The 18,432-nt window shown below is 35.2% G+C and overlaps 3 protein-coding genes across 8 annotated transcripts; 2 read left to right on the top strand and 1 right to left on the bottom strand.

Annotated features, from left to right (window-relative positions):
• The first annotated feature begins 969 nt into the window (after positions 1-969).
• On the top strand, positions 970-6,330 carry LOC108197048 (histidinol-phosphate aminotransferase, chloroplastic). The gene is made up of 10 exons (XM_017364526.2): positions 970-1,097; positions 1,251-1,509; positions 1,891-1,974; positions 2,102-2,256; positions 2,384-2,481; positions 2,704-2,812; positions 4,844-5,001; positions 5,220-5,362; positions 5,454-5,594; positions 5,888-6,330. The coding sequence occupies exons 2-10, from the start codon at positions 1,255-1,257 to the stop codon at positions 6,017-6,019; spliced, it is 1,275 nt and encodes a 424-aa protein (XP_017220015.1). The 5' UTR covers positions 970-1,097; positions 1,251-1,254; the 3' UTR covers positions 6,020-6,330.
• Positions 6,331-7,220: 890 nt separating this feature from the next.
• Positions 7,221-12,954, top strand: LOC108197193 (uncharacterized). Of its 6 annotated transcripts, none has more exons than XM_017364739.2 (12): positions 7,221-7,682; positions 9,075-9,191; positions 9,322-9,514; positions 9,702-9,868; positions 9,972-10,128; positions 10,409-10,473; positions 10,700-10,781; positions 11,250-11,307; positions 11,474-11,574; positions 11,994-12,077; positions 12,183-12,253; positions 12,616-12,954. In XM_017364739.2, exons 1-12 carry the CDS (start codon positions 7,348-7,350, stop codon positions 12,740-12,742), a joined length of 1,557 nt encoding a protein of 518 aa, XP_017220228.1. In that variant the 5' UTR covers positions 7,221-7,347; the 3' UTR covers positions 12,743-12,954. The 6 variants fall into 6 exon arrangements, with proteins under 6 accessions (XP_017220228.1, XP_017220227.1, XP_017220226.1 ...); XM_017364738.2 differs by having other exon boundaries at positions 9,954-10,128; positions 10,412-10,473; XM_017364737.2 differs by having other exon boundaries at positions 9,954-10,128.
• A 957-nt stretch (positions 12,955-13,911) lies between these two features.
• On the bottom strand, positions 13,912-16,233 carry LOC108199619 (BTB/POZ domain-containing protein At1g50280). The gene is made up of 3 exons (XM_017367526.2): positions 16,043-16,233; positions 14,810-15,973; positions 13,912-14,546 (listed from the first exon to the last, which is right to left on the bottom strand). The coding sequence occupies exons 1-3, from the start codon at positions 16,103-16,105 to the stop codon at positions 14,007-14,009; spliced, it is 1,767 nt and encodes a 588-aa protein (XP_017223015.2). The 5' UTR covers positions 16,106-16,233; the 3' UTR covers positions 13,912-14,006.
• Positions 16,234-18,432: the final 2,199 nt, after the last annotated feature.

Below are 18,432 nucleotides of genomic sequence, written 5' to 3'. Positions count from 1 at the left end.
CATCTTCAACAGCTGGCTCAAAAGATGTCTTAAATCATAATTTGAGGCATTTAATTAAAAATATTACTCTAATAGTGTCCTAATAATACGTTAAATCAGTTGGACAACTTACTACAGCTCTATTTTTAGGGCTCACCTACTTGAGCCTAATTTCACTTTTAATAATAAAATATCATCATTCCCTCTCTCCCCACTACTTTTCTTTCTACTTTTTCATTCAAAATATTAATATTTTAATAATAAGACTTGTAAATAAGGCTTCTTGTTGGAGTGAATGCATAAAAATGATGTCCTAAACTACTAGAACATCATATTTTATTATTTTTATATGACATCCATTAAGACACTCTTGAACTTGCTCTAATGGTAACTTTTTATAATATATAAAATAATATTATATCCATTACTTTCTCTTACGATCTCTACTTTATAATAATAAAAATACTATTCCACCCAATACTTTTCTCTACTATCTTAAATTTATTATTAAAAATAAATGAATCTCACCATTTTAACCACTCCTCATTTAACTTTATTCATTTTTTACAATTTTTCTTCATCATCATATCCAATCCCGATGTATATTATTTATTGGGACATAGCGAACAATTTTATGATCGGACCTACTCCATCCCTATCTTCTGTATTAAATCATTTGTTTATACAAACTGAGCAACGCCCTTTTTTCTTTTATATAAAGTATTGTGGTGTTTGAATGGAATTATAAAAGCTCCACAATCCGTAAATTAGAAATAATTTATAAATCATTTTTTGATTCATAAATCTGAATATGGAAAACTAAAAATACTAAATATTCTCTGCCTACTTACCAAGGACTGTTTGGCATTGCTTATTAAACAGTCAACTCGTCAAATACCCAGACCTTAAAATTTCTTCGAGCCAAACGAGCCCTTACCAAGTGGCGGCCAGGACTAGATGAGTTTATTCTGAAAATAATATATAAAAAAGAAATTATACACATGTACAAACAACAGGGTATGTGTAAGTACTAAGTACTTGTCTCCATTTCACTTCAACTGCTGCTTTGAGTTCCAGGGTTTATGAATTGAACTTCACTTATCATCTTCAGCTCTAAGGTAATGCTTTCTATTCCTCTCATCTACATTATAATCTTCAATCTTTATGTATGAATAAAGTTTCAATCTTTCTATCAAGATTCTGTCTTTTGTCACTAAAGATTCAATCTTTTTCCAAGATTTTGTGTTTACTATTGAATTTGTATGTTGCAGATTAATGGGTGTGATTGATATATGTAAAGGCTCAACTTGCTTGATTAAACCCCAAATTAAGCTCACTTTTGGTCATTCAGATAGGCCCAATTGTTGTTCTTTTGAAAGGAGTCAGAAGAGTAGTTGGGTTTCTTGTATGGCATCTACTGTGCCATTGAATGATGTGAAAGAGGGACAGAAGCAGCATTTGACTGGGGATTCTTTTATTCGACCCCATCTTCGGAAATTGTCCCCTTATCAGTCTATTTTGCCTTTTGAGGTGATTTTATTATGACCCGTTTCATTTTGTTGATTATAATTCTTTTAGGGAGGGCAAATTTCGAGTTTAGGGCTGTATGTGTTTTTGTAGATGTGTCAATTTTGTATCGTTCTAAAATTTGTTTACATGTGGCAAACGACATTAACTAGGTGAAAGAAATAGTACTTTGATAAATGAATCATCTTGGGTCATATTTAGATCAATTTTTGGTGTCAGTGTCATTAATAGGATTCATATTATATGAATCATGTCTATAATGGAGATGGGTTCGAGCCATGTTTTGATGCTGGTGGACATTGCCAACCTAGGATTTTTTTGCATAAGAGACTGCAAGTTGTAATGAGAATAATTGTGTAAATAGCATATGTTTGGACCTTACAGGTTTTGTCAACTCGTCTTGGTCGAAAGCCGGAAGATATTATAAAGTTGGATGCAAATGAAAATCCATATGGCCCACCTCCTGAGGCAAGTCGTAGTTTCCTGAAAGCTGCTTACTACAACCTCCAATTATTAATTTTAGCCTAGGTGTGCCTGTTGTATGCTTAAATATATACTTCAGCCTTATGTAATGTACTTTTTATAATTAATGCAGGTTTTCGAGGCTTTGGGGGCAATGAAGTTCCCTTATATATATCCAGATCCTGAAAGTCGTAGATTACGTGCTGCTCTTGCTGAGGATTCTGGCCTTGAGGATAAATATATTCTTGTAGGCTGTGGAGCAGATGAGCTCATAGATTTAATAATGAGGTCAGTCTTCAATGTTTTGGACTGGGAACAGTTCTTGATCTAAGTCTTGCAGGCTCTAAGTTTTCTTCAAATATGCTCGTTCATATTTTGTGTGGCTCAAGTTTCCTTGATGACATATAAATTGCAGATGCGTATTGGAGCCAGGTGACAAAATTGTTGACTGTCCTCCGACGTTTACCATGTATGAATTTGATGCAGCTGTTAATGGTGCACTTGTGATCAAGGGTAAAGTCCCCTTTTTAGCTTGCTTGAACATAATAAATAAATCTTTTCATGCTCTGCAAACAGCGAAGAAGATTCCTGGATTTGGACTCAGTTTTGGTGTTTATATATTTCTCACTTATTTTTCAACATTTTCTTTGTAAACTTTTGTTAGAGGCTGGTATGCATCATTGATCATCTCCCTTGTTGCATGCATTAGCTCACCTCCTGTCATCTAATTTACAGTACCAAGAAAGTCAGATTTTAGCTTGGATGTAGAAATGATTGCTAAAGTTGTCGAGCAGGAGAAGCCAAAGTGCATTTTTCTAACTTCTCCTAATAACCCAGATGGAAGGTAATATGATATTAGTTTTTCTGTGTTCTGGTTTATCTTAGCTACTGTGTTATGCTTTTTACTCATTCTGCTTATGCAGAGTTAGCTTCTCGACTAGAGTTATATGCATCCCAGCTTTACCATTCGTTTCCAGCATTATAATGGTCTCTTAATTTAATAATGTCCACTTGTCCAGTGCATATTTATTATTTTGGAATAAAACCATAAAGATAGAAGGTTCATATGGATGTACTTTTTTGAGTCTTTCTCCTCGTCATGCCAAGTAAATTGAGATTTTATGTTTCACTGTGTAACTCCAAAAGTAATTAAATCTGTAGAGATATTAAAAGTTAATTGAAGAATATTTGCAAATTATAAACATTTTTATTTAATTAATTTATCTTGAAGGATGAATTCTCTTGCAAGTTCACTTCTTATTTTGACCCCTGGTCTATATAACTAAAGAACACAAGTCCTATACATGCATATATATATTGTTAAAAAAAGGTACATATATTTTCTTCTATGTCCTGTATCTAGGTTTCTTTGATGATTGATGAATCCCATGTCCCTGTACTTGTGTCCCCTGTCACCGTATCTGAGTCCATTCTTCCTAGCTACCATTTCTATTTGATTTAATCATGATTCAAAATTATTCTTCAAATTAATGATTTTTGGTTGCAAGTGGATTTTCACTGTTAAGTATAAATCAAGTTTAATTAGATTGTTGTATGAACAACTACTCCTTAAGGCCATACTTTGCTCTTTTGCTCTGGCATGTAACTGAATTACTTCCTAAAGACCACAACATTGCTCTTTTGCTTCAGCATGTGTGTTGGACCTAATCACTCCATACATAGGTGTGTAAACCACTGGTTGATCTTCTTCCATTTGCTGTCCACGCCAACTAAAAACTGTGTAGACTTTTATATTATACTCCCATGTACAGGGATTTTTTTAATCACGCATTAATACACCATCTTGGTCGCATAATGCAAATCCAACTTGGATGCTTTTTGTTTGGTCAATATTTCCGTGCATTTCTCGACAAGTGAATAGTGCTAGATGCCTAGATACCAAAGACAATTTTTATCTAGGATATATCAACTCAACAAAATGCATCCAAAGTTGGGTTTGCTTTATGCAACAAACAAGCTGTATTAGCGTTTGAAAATAAGAATCCCTGTATAAGAAAGTTTAATCAGAAAGTCTACACAAAGTCTAGTCGGAACTCTGAATGGGGAGTTGACTGAAAGATGACAACTAATGGTCCGTACATCTATTTATGTGTTAATTTGGACACTTGGTAAAGTGAAAAGCAATCTTCAAGGAGAATTACTAACTTTAGGATATCGAGCTTGGGCCTTGGGCATTGTGGATGTGATTTAGAAGGCTGATGAAGAAATTTCTGAATTGTACACTGATAAAACAACTGGTCAAGTAGTCAAGTACAACTATGGTGGCCATTGCTAAGAGCCTTGTTTAGCATGACAGAACTAAAGGTGTTAAAATAGACATGCACTTCATTTATGAGGTGTATCAGAAGATGATTGAGCTCACTACATTCCTACAAAGCAAAGCATTGTTGCCTGAGTTTTAAAGTATCTAATCTCAACTTGCCTTTGTATAACAAATACAACTCAGTTTGAAGGGAAGCGCCAATATAGTCGAAGTGAATGGAAGAATATTTGCAGTAATTGTAGATATCTTTAGGTTGATCTGTATGGGAATCATGTAGATTATTCCCCTTGCCCAGAATAGCTAGAACAGCTATATGGTTGACAGGCAGAGACTTAAACAATGGGTGTCTTGTCAGTATAGGCGTATAACAACACAATTTAATAATAAGAATTATTTATACAAAACTGCAAATTAATTTTTGGGAAGCGATCACTCTATAGGAACTGTATAAAGAACAATAATACATAACATCCTTGGTATGAAAACTAGTTTCCTGACGGTGAAAAAGTGAAAAGTTAGCAATACATGTCATCTTGACTAGGTTTTCAGTAGGTTTGGTTTCATGAAATGTATTTGCCATGTTTTTAACAGTGTAATCCATGATGATGCTCTCTTGAAGATACTTCATCTGCCTATTCTGGTTGTATTGGATGAAGCATACATTGAATTCTCAGGAATGGATTCGAGAATGCAGTGGGTGAAGAACCACGAGAATCTAATTATCCTCCGGACATTTAGCAAAAGAGCTGGTATATTATAAGTGCTTACAGTACAAACCAAAACTTTATAATGTGAGAACTATCTATATGCATTTGTGGGGTTTTTTTTTGTCCAGAAAAGAGAACTATATGTCTTTCGTAACATCCTCTCTTGCCCACATGGATTTTGAATACTAAAAAATTAGATTAATTTCTTTTTTGATGCGACAATGTCGAAGTCTTAATTTGTGAACTAAACTTGAAAATAGCTTTGGCTGGACTTCGTGTTGGATATGGAGCATTTCCACTCAGCATTATAGAGTACCTTTGGAGAGCCAAACAACCATATAACGTGTCTGTTGCTGCTGAAGTATCTGCATGTGCAGCATTAAGTAATCCAACATATTTGGAGGTATCTTATGACTTGATTTTTTAATTTTTGCTTTGCAACTTATATTGTTTAGTTCAAAAATATAGCTGTTTGTGCTCATTTTCTTTAACAGACTGTTAAAGTGGCTTTGTTGCAAGAAAGAGAGAGGCTATTCAATCTATTAGAAAAAGTGCCGTTTCTCAATCCATATCCAAGTCATTCAAATTTCATTCTTTGCGAGGTTACTGGGGGAAAGGATGCTAAGAAGCTTAAGGTACAGTTTCTTACCGGATATCACAATTTACAGCAAAATTTTGGTCCTGGCATAATAGAATTGTCCAACTGTGTGGACCCATAACTGTTTACAAATGCTATCAATAATCACGATTGCTTCATGTTTTCTTAAATCTATCATCACTTTTTTAATCCGAGAGTTTTCATATCTAGTTATGGATAATGTGAGTTGCATCGGAGCTTCTTCTGCTAGAGTTTGTAAAAATTTAAAATCGCATTGTTGTTCTGTAGTCCATCAATATTAATGTTTGTACTGTTTTTGCTTAATTCCAGGAAGACCTCTCCAAAATGGGTGTGATGATTCGCCACTACAATAACAAAGAATTGAGCGGTTATGTTCGTGTCTCTGTTGGTAAGCCCGAACAAACCGATGTACTAATGAACTGCCTCAACACCATGTCTTGATTCAAAACTGAACCCGAGGCTCATTCTTGGAAATAGATGGATTGTGCTGAACAAATTATTTTCACAATCATGTATGTTCCAAGTTTACAATAATGTAGTTTACGACAGAAGACATGGTATTGAAGGTTTTTCGAGAAGTCCAGCATTAGTGTACACTGGTACGGAGAACTGAAGAAAATTTCGAGTATCTACTCATATCAGCTTTTAATTATGAACGAATGTCTAATACTGTATCAATTGTCAGATTCCGACCATTGCTAGTTGTATTTTTATGACAATAATTGATGATTAGTAAGTAGATAACAGAAGATGGCATGTTTACTTGCTGGAAAACATGATCTGATGTTTTGCCCTTGGAATGTTTGTCAATGTTTAATTATAATTTATACTAAAAATCAAAGTTAAACAATTTTGGAGTTGTAAATGCATGAACTTCACAACCATGTTACATTTTCGGTCCTACAAAAAATATGTTGCATTTTCTGTGGCATTTGAAATAATTAGAAAAATAATGGAGATCTTCACCCATTTTTATTTTTATTTTTACAATTTGTGCTTATATGCCTTTTTAAAGTAAAAATATTTATTTTGATATTTCCAGAATAAGCGAGAGTCGAAATTACATATCTTTCAATATTTGTTGAGGCACGCGAGAGTCGAACTCGAATAATGTGATAAGTTTGTCACTTAATATTTTTGTTTTAAGAAAATAATAAACATAATAATTTAAATTTTATTAAACAATAATTTGAAAATATATCATAAATCATTTTTACAATTTTTATTTGGTCTTGGAATTCTAATTTTAGAATCTGTTTATGATGATAGGCGGCTGTATTATTGGGCCGTTTGTTTGCGAGAAGGATAACCTGCTTCTTCTTCTGACTTCTGCTTTTTTTTATCTATTTATGTAAAGAAGTAAAAACATTTTTAAAAAACTTAGAATGTAGCTTATATCTCACAGTTTCAGCTGTTTCTTTTCCAAACACTTTATTAATTTATTACTTCTACTTCTTTAGTTTAAGCATCCAAACACTTTATTAATTTATTACTTCTCACTTACGGTCTACTTCTCTAGTTTAAGTAAAAAGTTAGTCTTTTAAATTTAGCCAAACGCTCCATTATGTTTTGGTTTTTTTAGAAAAAAACATCAAAGAATCTGAGATTTCGATGTATCTAGATCAGCTGTAAATAGGACGGTCGCCCCCACCAAAAATAAAAAACCCAAAACCCCGTAACCACAAAAATGCAATTCAAAAACCCTAAAACCCCAAAAAAATCCCCAATCTAAAACCCTACCGAAATGATCATCATCACTCAACACCACCATGATTAATCACCCCCATCATCACCCCTCCACGGCTCCGCCACTCCGCTCCCACTTCTCCCTGGGCCCACTCGATCACGACCCCACCGCCCAATTGATCGCCAGAGTTCGCCTCTCCGATATTCTCGCTTACGACGGTGTTGCCACTTCTTCGTATTCGAAAGCGGTGCAGAGGCTTTCCGAGTCTCTTACGAGGCGTAATGCTGCGATAATTGAGCTCAACTGTGAGGATGCTGCTGTGGTGAGGTGCGGCTTGGAAGCTTCTAGGTTGTTCTTTAGAACCAGGTCCCGGAATGGTGGTGGGGGGAGTGGTGTTTATGTTTATCGAGCCGGAAGGTATCGTTTTTTTATGTTTTGTTTCGTTCATCGTATTTTATGAATTGCGTGATGATTTAAAATCGTAGGTTTATTTTATTTATGATTGAAATATCTTGATTAACTGCATTTAATCTTTTATGTGAAATTAATGTAGTTCCAGTGGTTTTTTTAAGGGTGCTTATTGGCTTTTAGAAGAGACTATTGTTTTAGGGAGCAAAAGGGGGGATGGATTGTTGCGTGTTTGGTTGGCTGGATTGGAACCGAGATGAATTGGGGCGAAAATTTGTGTGAAGTAATGTGATTCCTGTAGGTTCTTAGAGAGTGTTTATTGGCTACTAGGATAGACTAGACTTTTTGGCAGCACAGTGCTTTGTTTTGTTGGTGGGAATATAATTGAGAGGATATGAAGTGAAATATGTACTAATTTGTGGGTTTGTATATGAATTTTTTGGTTCAGTCATTTCCGATCGATTTAAACCAAAATTCGAACCCATTAATCATAGGAGTTAGGACAGAGGCTCCTTCTCCTTCATATTCATTTTCCTATACAAATTTTCATATTATTTGTCAGATAACAGTGAAGTTAACGAGCAATCATTTTCCCCCCATTTGATTTTTCTTCTCACAGTAGTTGGAATACAAACTTACGTTAGGAATTTATCCTTGCGAATGTCAGATTTTCATTTATGTTGTTTGATGAACCACCAATTCAACTTCCACTGATTTTTTTCCACACACTGGAGAGTTTGACTATGTTCATGCTTTAATCTTTATAATCTTTATATTTAATCAAGATTTAAAACATTTTTGTAACCTGTGCCCAAAATTAGACTTGTTGATGCAGGAAAATCATTATGTTATAGCAAAGCAGTAAATTATACGATATCAAAGAATAATTTCAATCAATATTATTCGCAGAAAAAGTTATAGTCAAAGCTAAGTTAATATGTGGGGGATTACAATGCTTATATAGAGAACAAATATCCTAATTAAATAACCTAACGGACTAGAAACATTTGGGCTTTATTGTATATGAAATACCTAATAAATCCTAACTCCGCATATAAAACATATAGATAACTGTATTATTTATTTCTACACTAATTATAGTTAAATTAAATGATAACATATACATTAATACCTTATTTTCGTTCCCCATCACTTGTATGACGACTTGTTCAAAATGATGATACTGACCCTGATTCACCTTTTTGTTGAGATTTGTATAAGATATGGGTCACTGAGAAATAGTACAATCACATTTTGGGTTCTGTCTGATTCTCTTTCTTCAACTTATTCTTTGGCATTTAGTTGGTTGTATATGGTTCTGTCAATCTTTTCCTTCTGTTATTTGACACAAGGTTTCTTGTGGGACTTGGAATTAATACTTCATTAGTTTGTCACTGGCAGGGCATTGGAAGATACAGATTCATCTCCCCCATGCATGGCAGATGTTTTTAAATGCATGGGAAAGGCTGCCCGTGCTGCCTTAAGTGCAGTCGCCAGACATCTTCGTCTACGAAGCGAGTAAGCTAACGATCATTGGTATTTGTTTGTTTATTTCACACAAAACCTTATTAAATTTCAGGTGCTGTTTACTTCAGTCAATTTGCATTCGAGCCTTTTTAATTTACTTGATCCTTATACATTTTTGCAGTGTATTTAACTATTTACTTGATGACAACCCATTGCCTGCTAATGAGGCATCTTCATCGGTTCTTGTAGCAACCTACTCTCATGCAGCTTTACAAAATGGAAAAGGAGTTATTACAGGAGGGATGTTAACATCAAATGTTGAAACTGAGAAGGGCTTGTTAACATTGATAGCGGCAGATGCTCCTGGTATTCAGGTATTTTTTTTCTTGTATAGATATCTGTCACCAAGTTATTGTCTGTGAAGTTGATTGAAGATAGAAAAGAACTTATTACGCATAAATTTGGTTATTTCTTAATGAAATAATGAGCATCTTTACCTTTGAAATGCATGATTAAAATGTTCATACAATAATATCCATTAGCTATTTATTTTCACCATAGGTTTGTGACCCTAATGGTCAGTGGTACCTAGCAGATGATGGTTCATCTCCAGGGGACCTGTTACTACTCTCAGGTAGATCATTAAGCCACGCTACTGCTGGTCTTCGCCCTGTTACTTCATATAGAGCAGCAACTGATAGCACTCTCATCGCTAATAGTGGTGGAAGGTAGTTGCATATTTGTCATAAGTAATGCTCGTGGGAAATACTCTTTCTAATTTCTGGCTAAGCCTAATTAATGTGCCTCTGGTAGGACATCTTTGGCATTCAGGCTGATGCCGCAAAGTAATGCCATATTAGATTGCTCGCCTGTTTCTGCAGCTGGTCATGTCATCCCCCAGAGCTATGTACCAATATCTGTAAGTCAGTTTATGGATGACCTTTCTGCTGAGGAGAATGTTCCATGCCATCGCACTGATAATGCTAATGTAAGTGGGTTTAAAGCTTATGCACGCAGCGAAATGATTATGTGCCTCTTTTTTGCTTCTTGTCTTCTTCTGTTAGGTTGGGTTGGCTAATAAAAGAATTTTTTTGGAGAGTTTAGGCTTTTTTCTTGGAAAATTAAAATTTCTTTTCATTCTAAGGTTTGAAATATACGTTATATATTAAAATTTCAATTTTTTGTCAGGTACTACTTCAAATTGAAAGAATTTTACAATATAATCTTATTATATATTGTGTGAGTTTTAATGCTTAGATCTTGTTCAGCAGGTGGCATCAAATAATCTAAACAAGGAGCCATCATTAAGAAGCATACTGTCGGATCCTTTATCGTAAGTTGTGATTGCTGGCTTTGTTTTCTTATGGTTCAGCTTAGAAAACATGTCTCTAGTTGTTTCCACAAGCTATGAGATCTTTCACTATATGTAATTATTTTGGTAGATAATGCTGATTAGTTATTGATTGCCCATAAATGATGATTTCTGCAGTAATTATCTAGTAAAATATGTTCGCAACTAGTAACAATTGTCTTTTTTTTTTTTCGTCCCTATCCTTCAGGGGTGCATTTCTTGAAGATGCCATGTTTGTTTCATGTGGACATTCATTTGGTGGTATGATGCTAAGAAAGGTCATTGAAATAGTAAGTTACGACATAAATATTTTTTGTTACACTTCCTAATGATTTTTTTTGGGATGCATTTGTAGATTTTTCATAAAAGAACTGGGGGCCATTGAAAAACTCTAGGGATATAATCTGTGTGGACAAAGATATAATACAGGCATACAGTGTAGTAGCTTACCTTAATTATTTCAGAAACAATTTCCCCTAGCAACTTAACAAGATGATGAGTTAAATTTGAATGCCTGTATCTGGAAATGTGTACGCCTTCAAAAATAAATTAATGGATTTACTTACTGATTTGTGTATCTTCTCATTTTGAACAAGTACCAACACTGTTTGTCGGAGAGCTGGAAATTTATTTAGCCTTTAGAATTGAATTCTGATTCTGCAATGCCTTGTAAAATAACATAAATGGATGTACTCTAGTCACTAATTGTATAACTTTTATATTTTAACACGTCACGACACTTTTTGTCTTCATGACAGTCAAAATGTGCTCTCTGCAATGCAGATATTGATTCTGGTTCTTTGATTCCCAACCATGGTACTCTCTCAGTCTCTCTATATCTTTCTCTCAGATAGGAAAAGCAAATATATTCCAATTACATTTCCCATTGTTTTATGCATGAGTAGATTTACTTGAGTTATCCCCACCCCCACCCCCCTGGTATTGCGGTCTTTGATTTTTATTTTCTCTGCTTTATATGCAGCTTTAAGAGCTGCGGCTACTGCTGTAAAGTATGAGGATGACAAAAGGCTCTTCCATAATTCAACTCTACGGAAGCGTAGAAAAGAAGTGGGTAACCACAGGGTATGGGAACTTTAGCTGGTTTTAAATTATTACTGTAAAAAGTATACATTAATTTCAACCATTAATTGACACTTGACAGAAGAAAAATTTAGCAGTTATTATGGTACATTTCACTTCTTAAGAGTTTAAATAAAACTGAGTGGCTTGTTAAATATGTCGAGACCCCAGTTTGATGTTACTACTTGTAATCCCTCTATATACTAACATGTGCCCTAGATCTGTTTTCTCTTGTGATGATCAACATGTTTTTGTGCTTACAATTCCATCGCTGAGGTGTATATCTTGTTGTGGAAGTGGAACTAAAGTGTTTGGTGGTCTTTTTGTGTTGGTTTGATCTAGTAGGTGAAAATATTACATGATGATTTCTGTCTGGTTAATGTTGTAAATATTAGTGGATTAATAAGAGATATATATTTCAGGAAAATGGGGATGTTGCTGCCGATTATGGGGTACAGAGAGTGATACAGTATCCCTTTGCAGTTAATGAGAAGGTGGTTATAAAGGTGAATTTGTGAGCCCTGTAGCATTATGCTGTTATCTGCAATTGTTATCCCCTGGAACTCTGGGGTTGTAATATAGTAAACTTAGAAAACCAAATAACTTTCCAGGGAAATAGGAGGACGCCAGATAAGTTCGTTGGAAAAGAAGCTATTATCACATCACAGTGCCTCAATGGCTGGTAAGTGTCGAGGTCATATCTTTCTTACAGTGACATTTATGCCATATTATTCATGAGTTCACAGGACCAGGATACTAAAGATAGAAGTGCCACCCTCTCATCTAGTATGCCATTTGTCATGCTCATATTGAACCTAAATACCTTTTCTGCTTTTACTCCATTTTACAATTTCATCTCTAGAGAGTTGCATTTCTTTAGATAGAGATGAGGGAAGTCGTGCTGAGTTGATGATTTCTTATTGAAAACTTATGCTGAATGTTCCAACGAGGGTTTCTGAAGTTTTAGAATCACCACTTTATCGCAACTTCAATTGATGACTGAAATTGAGATTGTCCATGTGATTCATACATCTTTTCTTGTAGGTACTTGCTTAAGATCATTGAAAGCGGAGAAAATGTCCGACTACAATACCGTTCTCTCCGTAAACCGATAATATCACAATCATCAGAGGATAGATGCCCATCACAACCAGTACAGAACAGCGGGTGATAGATGTAATAGGTATTTTCAGGCTAACTCCATGACTTGGATAGAATCTCACTTTATGTTGCTATATGTGATATATGTAAGATCTTGTTAGTTGTCTATTAGTAGAGTATGTTTGTGTAGCCATGGTGATTTACACTCGCCACAGTATTCTCGGGGTTGGTGTCATTTGTAAAGACGAGACGCTAATTCAGTTATTACACACCTTAGTGCAAGTAAGTGGCATCATACTCGCACATATTTGTCTAATTGTTATCTTAATATTAACGTCACTGTACATAATCAGTTTAAATATGAGATGCTGGACAATTTTATAGAATGCCCACTCGATACAACAGTAACTATACACTTTTCTTCTTTTTTTTTTCAGTTCAATACTAAGTTACCAACAGTGCAACCGATGGTACAGTCCTAAGTATTTTAATAGGCTAAACATGACAAATAAATGTATCAGATTCATTAGTATCATTAGTAGTATGGTGAAGTCGGTAAAAATTAGAGATTTTGATGGTTTGAGTACGTGAATATCGAATATTGGTGTTTGTTAGAAGTTTGGATTAAAAAAACTAATTTTGTAAAAGTTACTGTAAATTTTAAGTTAGATTACTAATTTTGGAAAAGTTAGATTTGTTAATCAAAATATTGGCACGTGTTGATTTAAGGTATAAAAGAGTAATCATGTAATCATTTAATAAACAGTTTCATCCATAATAATTAGTTCAATTCGTTAATCAAAACAAAAGATTTTATACAAGTACAAGGTTTTACTTTTTAGCAATATTAACTTTTACACGAATAAACCATTATTGTCTTAATACAAAACAATTAATATAATCAGTCAAAATAAATATTTGGAGGTTTTAGCAGCATTAACTTTGCACGAGTGAACCAGTTCATCAGTTTTGTATTCGAAAACATGCTGTAGCATTCGATAAATAAATATTTGATAAGCAAATCTTCATCGAATAAATAATGATTTCAGTCTCACCATAAGAGATATAATATATTTCTGGTTCGATGATTTAATAATCATAATAAATAAATAAAGTTCTTGTCCCAAATATATTCATTTATCGTGTTTTACCTCTATAAATAAACACAAGTAAATGAATATCTTTGAGAAGGAAGAACTTATCAGTTTATCAAGATCATTAATTTATAGAGAGTATCACTTGTTGAAACTTTTTTTATATAACAACATTTATTTAGGCAGTGAAGGTAACCATGTTCCACAAGGTCAAAAAATATTACAAGGACAGAAACATAGCTAGCAAAATCTTGGCAATCCTTTACTTGGAGCCTGAGAAATCAGAGGAGACTTCCCACTCTTTCCCATTCTTGACATTTGGCCCTTCATCCCCTTACAAACTTTCTCCAGCTCCATAACCCTCCACTGCATCCTTTCAAGGTTCATCCTCATCATTTCATTCTCTTCTGCCGCACTTATCATCTCTTCTTGATCATCTTTAAATCCCGTGTCGAGTTTACAGTCATTGATCATGATATTATGGCCACCACCTCTGTACAAGGCCATTTGGCTGTGCTTTTTTATCGCGACATTGATCATGGCTGGATGATAATACTTGGAAGAATGGGAACGGTTTACATGAGAAGGGTCGAATGGGGGAGAATTAGTAATGTTGTTGCTGATTGATCTGCAGCTCTGAGCAGCAAGAGCTTCGACTGCCACCCTTGGGGGGATTCTCGGGTTTTTTGCTAGCTCTTTGCATGTTTCTAGGCTTAGCTTGTTGTAGTTCAGACATCTGCATAGCCTTGATCTCTCTTCCAGTGTTAGACAAGGATGAGACTGCAGGCAACAAATACAGATACATAATTAGAGCATTTCCAACAGTGTTGGTTGAAAATGGTTGGCTAAATTGGACCTGTAATACGTTATGTAAAATTTGTTGAATCTGTAAGACATAGTGCGTAATACCGATATTTATCAAGAGGTTGTTCAAAAACACAGCAAATATAACAATTTCTGAAAAAGCATAGTGCTTGATACTGATATTTATCAGTGCATCTCCTGTTAATAATGTGATCGAATGAAAATGATGAGATAAGTACCTCGAGATAGATATCAACAGCTCTGTATACTCCATCAAAGCAATCTCTTGCACAATCTGTTAAACTCTCTGCAATGCGAAGGAATCTGGAGATCTTCAAGTTCTGATCAGGAGCTATTTCTCTTATATACTTATCAACTAACCAGCCAACTTTCTTTATCTTCTGTAAATACTCTTCTTTACTATAAGTATAGACAAACACTCTAACCAATCTCACCACAAGATTGACATCGTAAACCCCATGTCCATCATTTGCAGAAACCAATAAATCATCCAATGTTGCTTGATCAAGAACAGAACCGATCAGTCCCTCTAAACCAGTCCTGCAGTCTCTACTTATACCAAAAGTCGAGACAAGTCTCAATATCCAGAACAATCCTCTGCAAGAAAACAAAGATTGTCCAGTGGAAATGACCCCATAAACAGCTGTGTCTGCTAACCTAGAATACTCCAATTTGGAGTAAGTTTTGATCATTAGGCAGTGTTTTGATTGAGCACTGGTTTTCAGGTAGTTCAGGATGAACCTTGTTAAGAGTAAACTGGAGTCATCAGTACCATGAGCACCGAAAAGCTTGACAAATCTTTCTATAATGATAGGTGGTAAAATGGTTAGTTCATCAAACCACCATAATGATCTTGATGAGCTTCTTTTGATGCCTAGAACTTCAGGAGTGGCGCTTTTCATTGAGGAAGACAGCCTGAATGGAGATGCAGTAGCTTCGGGAGAAGATGATGACGAAGATGAGCAAACAAAAATGTCTGAATTTTGTGCAATTTTTGCAAGAAGCATGTTCAAGAGTTTTTCAATTAGGCCAGAGGAATCTGCAAATGCAAAGATGGATTCACAGCTTACTAGGGAAGTTAGAATTTCTTTCTGAGACCACGAAAACATTTCTTCAAGAAAAGTTTCTGTCTGGTGCAGTAGATTGAGAGCTGAGACTCTCTCATTCATCTCCAGAAACACAGCACAACAATAAAGGAGACAGACATTCGACACAGTTATCATACTAGTATCACTGTTGTAACAAAATCTCGAAACCAGCTCAAAACCAGAAGGTCCTCCTGGAAAACCATCAATTTGAATCACTGAATTCTTGATCTGGGCTCTTCTCTTTTCATTCCTGACAAATTTCCGTAATTTCCCTGAAAACTTCAAAATTACTTTCTGCGAAAAAGAGTAGCAATTAGACACAAGTAATATATGATCAGTTTAAGAAGTATGTATTTGGATTACCTCATTCAGGAAGAATGTTTGCTGACCATTGATATTGATTCGAAGATCACAAAGTTCTGCCATGGCTGCTAATGCTGCATTAATTTTCAAGCCTCAGATAGAGTACTAAGCAATAACAGTACTGGATATTAGAGAATATAGTATAAATGTGTTTGTGTTTGTCTTTGCTAAGGACATGTCACATACTCACATGTGATAAGAATTTGGTTATATCTGCAAAACAACAGTAGAGTCAAGATATACCTTTCTGAGCAAACTACACAAGTGTAATACGGGTGTCAAGTGACCCCACTCTTAAATTCCAAATTCCAAGATGTTACCGGGATCATACTGTATTCTCGACACTCCCCTCACTCAGCCCATCATAGAACACGTGGTCGCTGACGATGGCTTATGAGAATCATACCAAACAATATTAACAAGAGTTAATTGCAAAACGCATCTCTTTAGTTTGAGTAAATTGCACTTTATTATCTAAATTTTAGATGATTGTAGAAACATGTTTTGGCGACGCACCTTGAACTGTTTTGACCGGTTTTTGTCTATTTTGACCTATCACCGTGAAATTTAAAACGATGAAATTGACTTAAGAATGAACTAAGATGTAATGTTATAGGTTTTTAAGTCTATTTCACCCTTTTAATTTAACAAAGCGATAGGTCAAAGTAGATGAAAATGGGCCAAAATGGTTCAACATGTGGCACTAAAATATGTTTCGGGGTGCATTATGCAATTATCTAAAGTTGAGGTAATAAAATGCAGTTGAACCAAACCAACAGGATACGTTTTGCAATTACTTCTATTAACAACTATTTAAGAGACTAGTAGGTTTTATCTAATTTTACAAGTGTTCACGAGAGATAATAACTTGTACTTTAAAACTCTCAAGGCACCAACTAGGATCTGTTTTATTAGTCTGACTAATTTTCATGATTCCTGATGCCCCTGACATCGATATACAATGATTTATCAACTGCGGCGCCAATCATCAGGGTCTCGACGTCTAAAATATCAGGGTCTCGACGTCTAAGAGAGCTTGACAAGCTCTCACAACCCCTGAACTTGTCGTCTATCGCGACGTTTAAAAGATTATAATGCATGTATCAAAAATATAGATCGATAAAGATTGATAATACTCAAGTTGGTAGATAAGACACAGAAGAAAATGTTGAGAAATTATTGATAACAAGGGGGTGCCGGGTGCTGCCCGGATGCTGCAAGTCAAGAACAAAGCCCATAGCTTTCGACATTATTGGAACTCAGTTGTCTCATACTTGCTCTTGTGTCCCTTGGCTTTGTACTTACCTGCAGCAGCGGTTTTCTGACATGTGAAACCAGGTCCCGCCGCGAAGAATATTGAATATCTTATGCCATGCTGGATATTGTCTTATTGACATACATGTTGTGTATTTCTCGCGGAACTAGAAAGAAACTATTATTGCCATGCTGGATATTGTCTCATTGGCATACACGTGTACGTCTAGCGGAACTAAAAAGGGATTAGCCGCACTCAGGGTTCTAAAGAACCTTGATATATGATATAATCCCTGATTAATCCTTAAAACATATTTAACCGATTTACTGATTACACTCCGATTTGACTAAAAATTCCCGACTTATCGAAAAATACGGTTAACCGACTAATTCCAATATTCTAGTTCCGTCGCTGCTTGATGATATATGCCTGCCATGGAGACAACAGTCACCAACCAGGTATAAGGCCCTTTCATAGCTTAAAAGAATATATAAATGTACCGAGTCCTAGATTTATTTGATAACAAAATTACTCTAGGCTCAGATGTGAATCTCACATAAGTGGTATCTATTTGACAGACCTAGTCAGAGAATGCATTGTATATGTGAGTATAAACAATCAAATTCAGAGCAACAGGCAGCATGTTGACGTTAAATATCATACACCAACTTGAGCTTAGTTTACAGAGTCCCAGTAATGGCAAATACTATCGATATGTCACAGCAAATTTTACTTATCGTTTGTGTGTGTTGTATCAGTCGATCATAGATGAACCAGCTTCTGTACTGTCTATCCCAGGCAATACGCGATTAAGGGTATCATAGACTACGAAGAATCAACAAAAAGCAACTGCAAATATGATTCAGCAACTCGCAGTTTCAGGCTAGCAAACTGGAGAACATGACAAAGGTTATAGACTTGACTGGCGAAATTCTGACATCTTTCGAGAATGCTCCTTGTGAGATACAGCGAGTATCTCAAGTTTGTATTATGCATTGTTGCATTCTTAAAATAACTGTCAGAACTCACAAGGAGAGTTGGGCTGGGGCAAGATAAAATTAAAATATGTGCCACTTTGTTTAACGGTAAACAAAATTCACACTAGTATTACGAAACTTCTACGAAAAATCAGCAT

Source organism: Daucus carota, chromosome 8 (assembly GCF_001625215.2).
Source record: "Daucus carota subsp. sativus chromosome 8, DH1 v3.0, whole genome shotgun sequence".
NCBI lineage: Eukaryota > Viridiplantae > Streptophyta > Magnoliopsida > Apiales > Apiaceae > Daucus > Daucus carota.
The sequence above is the reverse complement of the archived record's forward strand: the minus strand, read 5'-3'. Positions and strand labels throughout refer to the sequence as shown.

Excerpts from the sequence above, each read along its gene's own strand:
- LOC108197048 (XM_017364526.2), top strand. The coding sequence starts at position 1,255 with ATGGGTGTGATTGATATATGTAAAGGCTCAACTTGCTTGATTAAACCC. Across the intron at positions 2,257-2,383 it reads CTCATAGATTTAATAATGAG|ATGCGTATTGGAGCCAGGTG; the intron begins GTCAGTCTTCAA and ends TATAAATTGCAG. Across the intron at positions 5,363-5,453 it reads GTAATCCAACATATTTGGAG|ACTGTTAAAGTGGCTTTGTT; the intron begins GTATCTTATGAC and ends TTTCTTTAACAG.
- LOC108197193 (XM_064083348.1), top strand. The coding sequence starts at position 7,348 with ATGATTAATCACCCCCATCATCACCCCTCCACGGCTCCGCCACTCCGC. Across the intron at positions 12,078-12,182 it reads ATGAGAAGGTGGTTATAAAG|GGAAATAGGAGGACGCCAGA; the intron begins GTGAATTTGTGA and ends ATAACTTTCCAG. Across the intron at positions 12,254-12,615 it reads TCACAGTGCCTCAATGGCTG|GTACTTGCTTAAGATCATTG; the intron begins GTAAGTGTCGAG and ends CTTTTCTTGTAG.
- LOC108199619 (XM_017367526.2), bottom strand. The coding sequence starts at position 16,105 with ATGGCAGAACTTTGTGATCTTCGAATCAATATCAATGGTCAGCAAACA. Across the intron at positions 15,974-16,042 it reads AAACATTCTTCCTGAATGAG|AAAGTAATTTTGAAGTTTTC; the intron begins GTAATCCAAATA and ends TCTTTTTCGCAG. Across the intron at positions 14,547-14,809 it reads CTGTTGATATCTATCTCGAG|TCTCATCCTTGTCTAACACT; the intron begins GTACTTATCTCA and ends TGTTGCCTGCAG.